General features: G+C 40.2%; 1 protein-coding gene across 2 annotated transcripts in view; it reads right to left on the bottom strand.

Annotated features, from left to right (window-relative positions):
• LOC120937775 overlaps positions 1 to 16,652 on the bottom strand; it is a 113,987-nt gene that overhangs the window by 63,769 nt on the left and 33,566 nt on the right. For both annotated transcript variants that reach the window (XM_040351256.1, XM_040351257.1), the window contains exon 9: positions 2,162 to 2,273. In XM_040351256.1, coding sequence (XP_040207190.1) covers positions 2,162 to 2,273 — 112 coding nt within the window. The remainder of the gene's footprint in view (positions 1 to 2,161; positions 2,274 to 16,652) is intronic.

The following is a 16,652-nucleotide window of genomic DNA, read 5'->3' as shown; positions in this document are numbered from 1 at the left end:
TGTCCTTCACGCTACTGTGAGTATAAATGCCAATAAGTGTCAGAGTGATTAATTGTAGTGAAAAGTGTGCAGCAAAACCTATTAGTGTTTACAATACACAAATTAGAAAAATATAGAAAGTGATCTCGCGCAATAAACATTAATCATAAAACAGTAATAGAAAATATATAAATACCCAAAAAGTTAAATAAACGTGCTAAAAGATTAAGTGAGTTCACGTAACGCGTAGGGAGTGGCCGGAGGCAGACGTACACTGGAAGTGACGTAGGAGGGGCTGAGAACGCCGTGTTTTATTTCCTTTGCTTGTTTTTATTTGTAAGGGTCCAACTATATGTTATGTTTAAAAAATATTACCCTATTATTTAAACATACTGCACTATTGGAGGCTCCTTTCCTCTCTTTTCCCACTTGAGTCTGAGTGTAATAGGATTACCTTGTGGAGGATATATACGGTGCTAGGGCGCTTGTAGGATATCCCAATAGCCTGTATTAAGCTGGAGAAGTGCCAATGGTGGTTTGGAAATAACTTTATATGACGGTGGAACAAATTCTGAGTTTCTTTGATGCAAATTACTTCTCTTATTGAGGTGGGAGTTTTGAGATCCTGGTCTCTCCAGGTATCAAGAAAGTATATTCACATTTACGTTTGTGAAGCTTTTTAAAGACTTTTTATTACATTCATCATTACTTTTTCAAGAGAACGTCTAGTTTACAGCCATAATTGTGAAGTTAATTATATTCTTCTTTTGCATATTATTTTAATCAACGTGTTTTGGAGTTTTTTATAGCTTTTTATTATTTTTTTTACTACACTTTTTATATATATATATATATATATATATATATATATATATATATATATCTTATTTTATTTCTATTATTATTTTTGAATATATATATTTTTATCAGCATTTTCCATTGAACACTTTACTTTATTAATAGACTGTGTTTCGTTATATTTTGATCACATTGGGGCAGATCCACAAAAGAATTAAGCCGGCGTATCTATTGATACGCTGCGTAATTTTAAATTTCCTGCGTCGTATCTTTGTTTTGTATCTACAAAACAAGATACGACTTAATCTCGGATCGATCCGACAGGCGTACGTCTTAGTACGCAGTCGGATCGTAGATGCATTTTTCCGCCGGCCGCTAGGTGGCGTTTCCGTCGAATTCCGCGTTGAGTATGCAAATTAGCTAGTTACGGCGATCCACGAACGTCTGTCCGGCCGGCGCATTTTTTTACATCGTTTGCGTTCGGCTTTTTCCGGGGTATAGTTACCCCTGCTATTATGAGGCGTACTCAATGTTAAGTATGGCCGTCGTTCCCGCGTCGAATTTTGAATTTTTTACGTAGTTTGCGTAAGTCGTTCGCGAATAGGGATTTGCGTAGAATGACGTCAACGTCGGAAGCATTGGCTTGTTCCGGTTTATTTTCGAGCATGCACACTGGGATACCCCCACAGACGGCGCATGCGCCGTTAAAAAAAAACGTTGTTTACGTCGGGTCACGACGTATTTACATAAAACACGCCCCCATCACATTCATTTGAATTCTGCGCCCTTACGCCGCCAAAGATACACTACGCCGCCGTAACTTACGGCGCAAATTCTTTGAGGATTCGAAAAAAAAAAAAAAGTTACGGCGGCGTAGTGTATCTTAGATACGCTACGCCCGGCAGATATATGCGCCGATCTACGTGGATCTGCCCCATTGTGTTTATTAATCAGATTTTGGGGTTTTTAGCATGTTTATTCAACATTTTGGGTATTTATATATTTTCATAAAAAGGTCTTTATTACAGGAAACTATTGCACAAAATTAAAAGACACCAAAGTTCAAGTAAACAATACACATGTCTATTGAATTTTACAATATTCGTTTTGCCTGAATTTCAGCTTTAAAATAAAGAGCAATTATCAAAGTTCAGTCACACATAATAACCAATTACTTTCATTTTTCTAGCTGGTCTAAATTATTGTAGAGATATTCCATTGCTCCTCCATGTTTACTGTGCTTGGCATACCTTCATCGCTCTTTACCCTGCCTTATTAGGCAAGCCCAGAACTTTAATTATACTTTGCAGGCAGTTTAAGGTCACATTATGAGGAAAGTTTTTATTTGGCAGATACATTAAACATATTAAAAACAAATGCTCACCTGACTTTAGTAGGATCTGCTTATAAAAGCGTGTATTTTCTTCTGCATGACTACAAAGCTGGTCTGTATCCCTATTATGAATTTGTTGGAGCCTTTTCTCCCAATTTCTTTCCTGTTAAAAAAGGTCATGGAATGGATAAAACAGCTAATAGAAAAAGTTATAAGTGCAACGAAATACACATTTGTTAAAATAACAAAAATAAATCAATGAATACATTCAGCAATTTTTTTTAAAATCAAAATATCTCGAAGCAACCAGGCCGACACCTTCTTGTCCACCCTATGGGTCTGGACACTGGAAGTCCCAGCGGACGGTCTCATACGTATTTGATATCCCACTCATATGATGCCTCTATAATCTACTTATTTATGTTTATTACACTTATCCTGGTCCGCGTTAGGTGACACAACCCTTAAAATTTGAATTTTTGATTTATGTATGACAAGTTCTGGGTGATAGCCACTACTGTTGACATATGGATATTTTCCTGTTGTGTCCTTTCCTTTGATTTGTAAAACAATAAAAACATTTTCACCTCAAAATATCTCTAAGCAGCTAAATCTATATCAAAAGGATACATAACATTACAGGTCAAATTATGCACTATTAATTTGTGCTAATACACATTCATTGTATAAATCCTTACTTTGAAGTACAGATTCATATTGGTGGGTGTGAAATTTAATTTCTATCAGAATTCTACCTATATTTTTTTATTAGAAATGCAGAAATTACTACTTAAATTTTTTTATTTTTTTTTATAAATAATCAAATCCAAATACCTCAGCAGCTATAATAATATCAATAGAATAAATAAAATCTGTAGGTGATATTTTCATGTTGTGCCATCTCACCTGTGTTAGTCCACAGCCATAAAAATATTATTGATGAGTATGACAATTGATGGGTGTGCGAGGTGTGTCTAAAAATGTGGTGAATCAATGGTATCAGAAAACAAACAAAACAGAGGATACAAGCAAATTACCTTTATTGGTCTTCAAAATAATAGCCATCCTTCACAACACATATTTGGCAACGTTCATAAAGCTTCTTGAAACAGAAGGGTCTCTTTATGAATTGATCGTAGAACCGCTGTCACACATTCTTGGATTGCAGCCATATCCACAAAATGTGCCCCTTTCATGACACTGTTCAGGTGGGGAAACAGAAAAAAGTCTACAGGCTCCAGATCAGGGGAGTACGGTGAATGATCGAGAACAGGTACACCACGTTGAGCCAAGAATTGGCACATGCAGATACCACAGTGTGCAGGCATGTTATCGTGCAGCAACATCCACTGTCCAGTCCTGTGCAACTCTGGCCGAACGCGGTGGCTGCGGTGTAACAACCATTTCAAAACTTCCTCGTAGAATGCAGGATTCCCGGTTTGACCCACACAAACAAATTCCTTATGGATGATGCCATTGTTGTTGAAGAAAGCGATCAATATTGTCTTGACCTTGGACTTTTGCAAGAGACTCTTTTTGGGTCGCGGGGAAGATGGTGAATGCCAAAGTTGATATATAAAAGTAGGGCATGCCCTAAGAAATTCACCAAAATATGGCAACCATGGTTAGATGTCTCTGAGGATTTCTTGGGGGGATGTCCTACCATCACAACTTACTCAGTGAGTCTCTATCCACTAATGTAGCTTTGGAACAGTGATCTGATGGTTGACTACACATTGGCTTGGGATTGTTTTGTGTGGAACTCTGAAAATGTACCGTTGATACGGGGTCATATGTGGTGTGGGCTTGAATGTGTGTGTGAATGTTGTTGGGGTTTTCTTTGTTCTCTCAAGGACTACCTGCTTTTTGTCCATTAATGAAATCTTGTCTTGGTGTATACATAAGTGCCTTACGTGCCTGTTTCTTTTGTATTTTTTTATTTTTTGTTGTAAAACTAAAATAAACACCTTTCAAAAAAAAAGATGGTGAACGCCATTTCATCGATTGCTGCTTGGATTCTGGATCCAACTGGTAGCACCAGGTCTCATGCCCTGTGATGATGGTTCACAGAAAAGATGGATCCTGGTCACATATGGTAATGAATCTCCAGAGGTTTCCATTTGTTTTGCTTTCTGTTTGTCTGTCAGCTTGTCTGGCACAAACTGGGAACAAATCTTCTGCTTACCCAAATCTTGGCGGACGATGGAGCACACCATGTCCTTGCTAATACCCAATTCTTCTGCCACCAATCTTAGAGTCAGTCGCTGATCTCGTGCCAGCATTTGTTGCACTCGCTCGATCATGTCTGGGGTTCTGCTTGTCGACAGTTGACCAGAACGTGGTTCATCCTCAGTCACTTTCCATCAAAAAAGCAGTTGAACAAGACGTAAACACATTTCCTGCACATGCCTTCCCTCCCCGTACACTTGCACCAATATTTCATGCATCTCCGCCACTGTTTTCTGTAGCAGAACTTGATGTTCACTTCTTTGCTGCATTGCACTGTGACCCTACCTCTCCCACTAACCACGTTCAACTGCCTGCAGTGGGTTTACCCTAATGGTCACGTGTACTGCACGCTAGGTGTCGATTTTTTGACGTGTCTCTGGAAAGCCGTGTGCTTGCATGTGCACCTGGCCCATGTTGCCGTTGAGATATTGGACCATTCACCAAACTTTATAGACACACCTCGTATATTAGCAGGGCTTTTTTTTCTCTAAGAATAAGGTGCAGGTATTCTCCCAGCTCTCCTCTGGGTACACCTCATCTCCGCCCCCTACCCACCTTCTAGCACAAGCCTCTTTTTAGAAAATATATCCCCCAGCAGCAAAAATAAATCCTCCAACAGCAAAAGCAAATCCCCCCCACAAAAAATAACAGTCAACCCCCCTGCAGCAAAAAAAGATCTTCCAGCAGCAACAATAGATTTCTATCAGCAACAATAGATCCCACAGCAGCAACAATAGGTCTCCCAGCCACAACAGCAGATTCCCTGGCCTGCAGCAGCAATAAATCTGCAGCAGCAGCAATGGTAGAACTCCTAGCCAATAGCAGATCTCAGTGTCCCCAGCAGGGACCTGTACAGATTGTATAAAAAAAAAACTTATGCCGCGTACATACGACCGTTTTTAATGTCATGGAAAAACAACGTTTTTCTCGATGTGATTCTTGTCAAGCCTGCCTTGCATACACACGATCATGAAAAAAAAATGCTCAAACAAAGCGCGGTGACGTACAACACGTACGACGGCACGATAAAGGGGAAATTCCATTCGAATGGCGCCACCCTTTGGGCTTGATTATGCAAATTTCCCTTCTCATAACTTGCTTCTGAGCATGCACGTTTTTTCCCCCATCTTTAAAGCCTACACACGACCATTTTTCACGACGTGAAAAACGACGACCTGAAAAACGTCGAGAAAAAATAGAGCATGTTCTAAATTTTTCGGAAAAAGAAAAATTGCGCTAATCAATTGTAAATTAAGTGAATTAATGGGGAGGCTGCAATAGCGTGAACTAACACAAAACAGATAAAAAAAGAAAGAAAAATTGCGCCAACCAATATTAAATTAATATAGACAGTGAAGTCCTTAGTGCCTTCTATCAGTGAGGCACAGAAAAGGGTGTGCACTAAAAAAGTGCATAAATAAACAAATAGTGAACAAAAAGTCCAATAGTAAAGTCCATAAACTGAATTCCGATCCAGCCAGCACCCAGTGTGAAGATGAAACAGTTGTGACCCGCCACCATATGGACTGAGGCTTACCACAAAGTAATTTGATAACAGCGTTAATCAAATCATTGCAGGATATTTCCAGAACATCGGATAATGGCTACACATACGCCGGGTCACGCTCCCTTTAAGAAATCCACGATGGGGTACAGCAGCATACAATAGCGAATAGCGTCCTCACACCATGTCACATCCCAGTCAGTGTCAGCATAAAAGGAAGGAGACCGCACATAGGGTAGTATGCACTTAACAGGTTTTAATTAAAAGAAGATTAAAACTACTTACAAGCAGATGTAAATAGAAAGCGAACAAACAATTTGCCGGCCGGCATCTAACAGGAGCCCTTCCTGTACGCGGTGACGTCACTGCACTCCGTCCCAGACGCGTTTCGTCACAATCTGACGTTTTCAATGGGAATGGGCTCTGCAGTGAACCACCGCTTAATATACCCAGGCCTCGCTTTGACTGCCAGGAACCGGAAATAGCCAAATCGCCATTTTGAAAATGGGAAAAATGGATATTTTACTGTGTGCGGGACCATAAGTGCCCTTACAAAATGAAAATAATATAAATATAAATAAATATAAATATTTGTGTGTATAAATAAGGCTGAAGACAGGGAGCTATCCCTTTAGTAAAAAGGGGACAGTTTTAAAGTTATAAATATTGGTGTTTTGTGCATATAAGTGAATATAATATAAAACGTGCATAAATTTAAAAATCCATCCTAGATAAATATAGTGAGTCCCTCTCGTGGCCAGGACTGGAACTACCAACCTATGAATACTCATGCCAGAGTGAGCAATACCTCACACTTATATAAATCAGGATGTAGTGAACAAAAAAGGTGGCATTCTAAAGAAAATAGGAGACCCCTAAAAAGGGATCAAAAAATTATATGAATAAATTAATATTCATAAAAATATATACATATATTCAAAAAACCATTGGATCATGATTAAACCAACCCCCATATCCATTTGGCATATTATTAATAGTGTAAATATAAGTGAATATAAATAGTGAACCAATCATGGTGGAAAAATAAAAAAGATTTTATAAAAGATATGTAAAATATGAAAATATGTATGAAGAATAAAAATAAAAAATATAAAATATGAAAAATAGAAAATTGGTCCCATCCTGGTGAAATCAAAATGAGGCTAAAAATTGTTTTTTACAATAAATAAAACCACTATACAGAATCATTTTATACAACAATACAGACATAAAATTATCTTAATGACATCAAGCATTATTTATAAATGCATTTATGTCTGTGTCTATATTTAGGCCATGAGGCGTATAGCACTTGAGCCGGTGTATCCAAGCCATTTCTAGCTTGGAAATTTCTCTAACTAGAGCACTCCCCCTCCAATTAGGTTTAAATTTGTCGATGCCTAAAAAGAGTGTATTTGATGGATCTCTGTTATGTTTAAGGAGATAGTGCTTTGACACCGAATGTTTGTCATAACCATTAAGGATGTTGGTAATGTGTTCGTTTAACCGGACACGCAAAGGTCGCTTGGTACGGCCCACATATTGTAGGCCGCATGGACACTGGATCAAATACACAACTCCTGTGGTTTCGCAAGTAATAAAGGGCTTTATTGGGTGCTCCTTCCTTGTAACAGTTGATTCAAACCTAGTGGTACGCCTACTCCTACATGAGTTCAGGGAACAGACTCTACACCTCCTGCATTGATAAAAACCCGTTAATTGGTTAAAAAATGTGTTAAAACCATTCTGAGGGGGATTTAAAATATTTGGTGCAACCTGATTGCGTAAGCTTGGTGCACCTCTAAACACGACCTTTGGCTTCTCAGGCAAAAGACCCTTGAGAATGGGGTCATTCCTCGCCAAATGCCAATGTTTATTCAAAAGTTGTTTAATGCTCCCGTGCTGAATAGAATAATTAGTGATAAAGGGAGCACAACTCTGAAATTGGTCTCCTACAACTTGGGGTCTTTCTACCAAAAGATCCTCTCTGGGGATACGGCGAACGGTCTCTAAGGTTTCATGTAAGGACTCCACATTATAGCCCTTCTCTAAAAATCTATCAGTCAGTACCTTGGCCTGCTCAGAAAACTCCAAAGGGTCAGAGCAATTCCTACGGAGCCTAAGGTACTGGCTCTTTGGGACCGATTTGAGCCACTGACTATGATGGCAACTATTTAGAGGAATAAAAGAGTTGCGATCAGTCGGTTTAAAGAATGTTGAAGTGCCAAACTCGTTGCTCTTGATGCTAACTTTGAGGTCCAAATAATGGACCTCACATTGACTAGCCTCAAACTTTAATTGGATCCCCCTTTGGTTAAGGTTTAGATCTGACATGAATCTCTCCAACCTCTCCAGGGTACCATCCCATAGGAGGAGGATGTCATCAATATACCTAGCCCATAACATGAGCTCCGGTATATTATTACTATAGATGACATCCTCCTCCCACTTGGCCATAAACAAATTGGCCAAGCTGGGGGCATATTTGGCCCCCATGGCCACGCCCGTTTCTTGTTTATAAAACTTCCCCTCGAACCAGAAATAGTTCGAGGAGGTGGCGAACTTTAGGAGTGACATAATGAACTCTACCTGCTTGGCAGGGAGGCCTGGATCACGTATTAAGTAAAAGTAGACAGCATCAAAACCCAAAGCATGGGGAATGATGCTGTACAGAGATGTCACATCAATTGTGACTAACCACATACCATTTCGAGGAGTAAGACCGGCCAAAAGATTAATAATGTGCCTGGAGTCTTTTACATATGATGGTATCCTCTTAACTAATGGCTGTAAAAAGAAGTCCACATATCTACCTACCCGGGACGTCACAGAGTCGATGCCACTGACAATGGGACGCCCCGGGGGGCAGACAGGATCCTTATGAAGTTTGGGCAGATAATAAATTGTTGGCGTCCGTGGGGCCAATGGGATCATGTATAACCTCTCTTTAGGAGATAAAATACCTTCATAAAATCCCTTGGCCACTAAAGCTTCCAATTCCTTTTTATATTTAATTTTAGGATCAGACTGTATTATTGAGTAAGTGTTAGAATCACCCAAAATGTTATTCATTTCCCTCAAATAATCAGACCTGTCCAAAACAACGATCCCCCCACCCTTATCCGCAGGTCTAACTACCAATTCTTTATTGCGGCAGAGTAGATCTAAACCCTCTTGCATTGATTTATTCAGACGTGCTTTTTTGATTTCCATCAAATCTAAGTCTCTCAATAAAACGTCACGAAAGACTTTAAGGGAGGGTGCCAAATTCCCTGGGGGGTTGAATAGGGATGCATTGGACAGACCTGAATGGGTATACACGTTAGACACAACTGGATTAGAGAAAGTATTGGTAGCCATGTACCTCTTAATGCTTAATTTTCGAACAAATTTATGGATATCCATATACGTATGGAATTTATCCAGACCCTTTGGGGGTGCAAATTTGAGCCCTTGGTCTAAAATGAGCTGTTCTGATTCGCTCAAGACCTTCGTACTCAAATTAAAAATCCCCTGCCCTTTCTTTATATTTTTGAGCGCTTTGGCGGCTCTAGTTCGCCTCCCCCCTCTGGTTCCTCTCCTCTTTCTCCCTGTCTTTTTTTGCCTTGTTGGGGTTTGTGAAAACCCCAACTTCCTTGATCATTAGAAGGTCGAGGTATCGGGGGATGGGTTGAACTATTATAATAGTTGGTATTGGAATGTTGGATCGGGAGAGGGTTGGGTTCATAACCCCAATACTCTTCAGGACCATCTCCATCTCTAAGTGGAAAGAAGGAATTTTGGATTGGGACATTATAGTCCCATCCTGATGCACCAAATGATTGGTAAGTAGACGGAGAGTGTGGGCCCCAATCAGACGCTTGGTTTGATCTCCAATTATCTATATGGCCAGTATAGGACCCTCTACCTCTTAAGGGATTGTGACTCCAACCTCTGCCACGAGAGTTATGCCCTCTTGGTCTAAACTGGGGGCCCTGATAAACCGGACCCGGTCCCTGATTGGGAGGTGGACCAGGCGGCATCATAGGGCGGCTTTGATGCTGTTGAACAAAACTACCCTTTGGGACATTTGGGGTCCTTCTAGGAGATTGGTATAGGGAACCACCCCTTCCTCTGGTGTTGCTGAGAATTTTCTTCTGAGCATTGTGGGAAATTTGTGAAAAACCCACAATACCCCCAACAACCTGTGGGGCCGAGGTGTCCATCTCATTGGAATTGGATCTGGCCGCCTCCTCCAAGAGTTTTTTTTGCCAATTGAACACTATCTCACTTTGATAGTCCCCTAGGTCCCTATTATATTTTTTCTTTTTTTTAACTCTCTGTTCTTTATCCTCTTTCTCAAGGACTTTAAGGAGAGCAAGGGATTTTTCTTTATACTCATCGTTGGTGGCAAGGGGACCAAGTTTCTCCTTAATCACCTTGACATCCTCATCCAATTTGAGTAATTTACTGGTCTTTTTAGAAACCAGAAATTTGAGGAATGATACCCCAGCTTGATTGAAATATTTGTACCACTCCTCAAGGTCTATATCACCCTTTTGGGGTGCTACATCCCATCGGAGGCTACGCGGGACCATCTGTAGCTTAATATAAGTCTCTAAATAGGCAATATCCCATTTGGTGTGATTTTCAGATATCAAGAGGTTTTTTAGTCTCGTAAAAATACCTCCAAGGTCACCCTCATCCTCTCTATATACCTCAAAAACACCATCCAATTTGACCCGGAAATCAAAAATATCCATATTTCAGAATATGATAAGCAGCAATGATAATAAGTAAAGAATCGGAAAAAGAAAAATTGCGCTAATCAATTGTAAATTAAGTGAATTAATGGGGAGGCTGCAATAGCGTGAACTAACACAAAACAGATAAAAAAAGAAAGAAAAATTGCGCCAACCAATATTAAATTAATATAGACAGTGAAGTCCTTAGTGCCTTCTATCAGTGAGGCACAGAAAAGGGTGTGCACTAAAAAAGTGCATAAATAAACAAATAGTGAACAAAAAGTCCAATAGTAAAGTCCATAAACTGAATTCCGATCCAGCCAGCACCCAGTGTGAAGATGAAACAGTTGTGACCCGCCACCATATGGACTGAGGCTTACCACAAAGTAATTTGATAACAGCGTTAATCAAATCATTGCAGGATATTTCCAGAACATCGGATAATGGCTACACATACGCCGGGTCACGCTCCCTTTAAGAAATCCACGATGGGGTACAGCAGCATACAATAGCGAATAGCGTCCTCACACCATGTCACATCCCAGTCAGTGTCAGCATAAAAGGAAGGAGACCGCACATAGGGTAGTATGCACTTAACAGGTTTTAATTAAAAGAAGATTAAAACTACTTACAAGCAGATGTAAATAGAAAGCGAACAAACAATTTGCCGGCCGGCATCTAACAGGAGCCCTTCCTGTACGCGGTGACGTCACTGCACTCCGTCCCAGACGCGTTTCGTCACAATCTGACGTTTTCAATGGGAATGGGCTCTGCAGTGAACCACCGCTTAATATACCCAGGCCTCGCTTTGACTGCCAGGAACCGGAAATAGCCAAATCGCCATTTTGAAAATGGGAAAAATGGATATTTTACTGTGTGCGGGACCATAAGTGCCCTTACAAAATGAAAATAATATAAATATAAATAAATATAAATATTTGTGTGTATAAATAAGGCTGAAGACAGGGAGCTATCCCTTTAGTAAAAAGGGGACAGTTTTAAAGTTATAAATATTGGTGTTTTGTGCATATAAGTGAATATAATATAAAACGTGCATAAATTTAAAAATCCATCCTAGATAAATATAGTGAGTCCCTCTCGTGGCCAGGACTGGAACTACCAACCTATGAATACTCATGCCAGAGTGAGCAATACCTCACACTTATATAAATCAGGATGTAGTGAACAAAAAAGGTGGCATTCTAAAGAAAATAGGAGACCCCTAAAAAGGGATCAAAAAATTATATGAATAAATTAATATTCATAAAAATATATACATATATTCAAAAAAGGTAGTTCCAGTCCTGGCCACGAGAGGGACTCACTATATTTATCTAGGATGGATTTTTAAATTTATGCACGTTTTATATTATATTCACTTATATGCACAAAACACCAATATTTATAACTTTAAAACTGTCCCCTTTTTACTAAAGGGATAGCTCCCTGTCTTCAGCCTTATTTATACACACAAATATTTATATTTATTTATATTTATATTATTTTCATTTTGTAAGGGCACTTATGGTCCCGCACACAGTAAAACATCCATTTTTCCCATTTTCAAAATGGCGATTTGGCTATTTCCGGTTCCTGGCAGTCAAAGCGAGGCCTGGGTATATTAAGCGGTGGTTCACTGCAGAGCCCATTCCCATTGAAAACGTCAGATTGTGACGAAACGCGTCTGGGACGGAGTGCAGTGACGTCACCGCGTACAGGAAGGGCTCCTGTTAGATGCCGGCCGGCAAATTGTTTGTTCGCTTTCTATTTACATCTGCTTGTAAGTAGTTTTAATCTTCTTTTAATTAAAACCTGTTAAGTGCATACTACCCTATGTGCGGTCTCCTTCCTTTTATGCTGACACTGACTGGGATGTGACATGGTGTGAGGACGCTATTCGCTATTGTATGCTGCTGTACCCCATCGTGGATTTCTTAAAGGGAGCGTGACCCGGCGTATGTGTAGCCATTATCCGATGTTCTGGAAATATCCTGCAATGATTTGATTAACGCTGTTATCAAATTACTTTGTGGTAAGCCTCAGTCCATATGGTGGCGGGTCACAACTGTTTCATCTTCACACTGGGTGCTGGCTGGATCGGAATTCAGTTTATGGACTTTACTATTGGACTTTTTGTTCACTATTTGTTTATTTATGCACTTTTTTAGTGCACACCCTTTTCTGTGCCTCACTGATAGAAGGCACTAAGGACTTCACTGTCTATATTAATTTAATATTGGTTGGCGCAATTTTTCTTTCTTTTTTTATCTGTTTTGTGTTAGTTCACGCTATTGCAGCCTCCCCATTAATTCACTTAATTTACAATTGATTAGCGCAATTTTTCTTTTTCCGATTCTTTACTTATTATCATTGCTGCTTATCATATTCTGAAATATGGATATTTTTGATTTCCGGGCCAAGAATATGGTCAAATTGGATGGTGTTTTTGAGGTATATAGAGAGGATGAGGGTGACCTTGGAGGTATTTTTACGAGACTAAAAAACCTCTTGATATCTGAAAATCACACCAAATGGGATATTGCCTATTTAGAGACTTATATTAAGCTACAGATGGTCCCGCGTAGCCTCCGATGGGATGTAGCACCCCAAAAGGGTGATATAGACCTTGAGGAGTGGTACAAATATTTCAATCAAGCTGGGGTATCATTCCTCAAATTTCTGGTTTCTAAAAAGACCAGTAAATTACTCAAATTGGATGAGGATGTCAAGGTGATTAAGGAGAAACTTGGTCCCCTTGCCACCAACGATGAGTATAAAGAAAAATCCCTTGCTCTCCTTAAAGTCCTTGAGAAAGAGGATAAAGAACAGAGAGTTAAAAAAAAGAAAAAATATAATAGGGACCTAGGGGACTATCAAAGTGAGATAGTGTTCAATTGGCAAAAAAAACTCTTGGAGGAGGCGGCCAGATCCAATTCCAATGAGATGGACACCTCGGCCCCACAGGTTGTTGGGGGTATTGTGGGTTTTTCACAAATTTCCCACAATGCTCAGAAGAAAATTCTCAGCAACACCAGAGGAAGGGGTGGTTCCCTATACCAATCTCCTAGAAGGACCCCAAATGTCCCAAAGGGTAGTTTTGTTCAACAGCATCAAAGCCGCCCTATGATGCCGCCTGGTCCACCTCCCAATCAGGGACCGGGTCCGGTTTATCAGGGCCCCCAGTTTAGACCAAGAGGGCATAACTCTCGTGGCAGAGGTTGGAGTCACAATCCCTTAAGAGGTAGAGGGTCCTATACTGGCCATATAGATAATTGGAGATCAAACCAAGCGTCTGATTGGGGCCCACACTCTCCGTCTACTTACCAATCATTTGGTGCATCAGGATGGGACTATAATGTCCCAATCCAAAATTCCTTCTTTCCACTTAGAGATGGAGATGGTCCTGAAGAGTATTGGGGTTATGAACCCAACCCTCTCCCGATCCAACATTCCAATACCAACTATTATAATAGTTCAACCCATCCCCCGATACCTCGACCTTCTAATGATCAAGGAAGTTGGGGTTTTCACAAACCCCAACAAGGCAAAAAAAGACAGGGAGAAAGAGGAGAGGAACCAGAGGGGGGAGGCGAACTAGAGCCGCCAAAGCGCTCAAAAATATAAAGAAAGGGCAGGGGATTTTTAATTTGAGTACGAAGGTCTTGAGCGAATCAGAACAGCTCATTTTAGACCAAGGGCTCAAATTTGCACCCCCAAAGGGTCTGGATAAATTCCATACGTATATGGATATCCATAAATTTGTTCGAAAATTAAGCATTAAGAGGTACATGGCTACCAATACTTTCTCTAATCCAGTTGTGTCTAACGTGTATACCCATTCAGGTCTGTCCAATGCATCCCTATTCAACCCCCCAGGGAATTTGGCACCCTCCCTTAAAGTCTTTCGTGACGTTTTATTGAGAGACTTAGATTTGATGGAAATCAAAAAAGCACGTCTGAATAAATCAATGCAAGAGGGTTTAGATCTACTCTGCCGCAATAAAGAATTGGTAGTTAGACCTGCGGATAAGGGTGGGGGGATCGTTGTTTTGGACAGGTCTGATTATTTGAGGGAAATGAATAACATTTTGGGTGATTCTAACACTTACTCAATAATACAGTCTGATCCTAAAATTAAATATAAAAAGGAATTGGAAGCTTTAGTGGCCAAGGGATTTTATGAAGGTATTTTATCTCCTAAAGAGAGGTTATACATGATCCCATTGGCCCCACGGACGCCAACAATTTATTATCTGCCCAAACTTCATAAGGATCCTGTCTGCCCCCCGGGGCGTCCCATTGTCAGTGGCATCGACTCTGTGACGTCCCGGGTAGGTAGATATGTGGACTTCTTTTTACAGCCATTAGTTAAGAGGATACCATCATATGTAAAAGACTCCAGGCACATTATTAATCTTTTGGCCGGTCTTACTCCTCGAAATGGTATGTGGTTAGTCACAATTGATGTGACATCTCTGTACAGCATCATTCCCCATGCTTTGGGTTTTGATGCTGTCTACTTTTACTTAATACGTGATCCAGGCCTCCCTGCCAAGCAGGTAGAGTTCATTATGTCACTCCTAAAGTTCGCCACCTCCTCGAACTATTTCTGGTTCGAGGGGAAGTTTTATAAACAAGAAACGGGCGTGGCCATGGGGGCCAAATATGCCCCCAGCTTGGCCAATTTGTTTATGGCCAAGTGGGAGGAGGATGTCATCTATAGTAATAATATACCGGAGCTCATGTTATGGGCTAGGTATATTGATGACATCCTCCTCCTATGGGATGGTACCCTGGAGAGGTTGGAGAGATTCATTTCAGATCTAAACCTTAACCAAAGGGGGATCCAATTAAAGTTTGAGGCTAGTCAATGTGAGGTCCATTATTTGGACCTCAAAGTTAGCATCAAGAGCAACGAGTTTGGCACTTCAACATTCTTTAAACCGACTGATCGCAACTCTTTTATTCCTCTAAATAGTTGCCATCATAGTCAGTGGCTCAAATCGGTCCCAAAGAGCCAGTACCTTAGGCTCCGTAGGAATTGCTCTGACCCTTTGGAGTTTTCTGAGCAGGCCAAGGTACTGACTGATAGATTTTTAGAGAAGGGCTATAATGTGGAGTCCTTACATGAAACCTTAGAGACCGTTCGCCGTATCCCCAGAGAGGATCTTTTGGTAGAAAGACCCCAAGTTGTAGGAGACCAATTTCAGAGTTGTGCTCCCTTTATCACTAATTATTCTATTCAGCACGGGAGCATTAAACAACTTTTGAATAAACATTGGCATTTGGCGAGGAATGACCCCATTCTCAAGGGTCTTTTGCCTGAGAAGCCAAAGGTCGTGTTTAGAGGTGCACCAAGCTTACGCAATCAGGTTGCACCAAATATTTTAAATCCCCCTCAGAATGGTTTTAACACATTTTTTAACCAATTAACGGGTTTTTATCAATGCAGGAGGTGTAGAGTCTGTTCCCTGAACTCATGTAGGAGTAGGCGTACCACTAGGTTTGAATCAACTGTTACAAGGAAGGAGCACCCAATAAAGCCCTTTATTACTTGCGAAACCACAGGAGTTGTGTATTTGATCCAGTGTCCATGCGGCCTACAATATGTGGGCCGTACCAAGCGACCTTTGCGTGTCCGGTTAAACGAACACATTACCAACATCCTTAATGGTTATGACAAACATTCGGTGTCAAAGCACTATCTCCTTAAACATAACAGAGATCCATCAAATACACTCTTTTTAGGCATCGACAAATTTAAACCTAATTGGAGGGGGAGTGCTCTAGTTAGAGAAATTTCCAAGCTAGAAATGGCTTGGATACACCGGCTCAAGTGCTATACGCCTCATGGCCTAAATATAGACACAGACATAAATGCATTTATAAATAATGCTTGATGTCATTAAGATAATTTTATGTCTGTATTGTTGTATAAAATGATTCTGTATAGTGGTTTTATTTATTGTAAAAAACAATTTTTAGCCTCATTTTGATTTCACCAGGATGGGACCAATTTTCTATTTTTCATATTTTATATTTTTTATTTTTATTCTTCATACATATTTTCATATTTTACATATCT

This window comes from Rana temporaria, chromosome 4, assembly GCF_905171775.1.
Source record: "Rana temporaria chromosome 4, aRanTem1.1, whole genome shotgun sequence".
In the NCBI taxonomy this organism is placed as follows: Eukaryota; Metazoa; Chordata; class Amphibia; order Anura; family Ranidae; genus Rana; species Rana temporaria.
The sequence above is the reverse complement of the archived record's forward strand: the minus strand, read 5'-3'. Positions and strand labels throughout refer to the sequence as shown.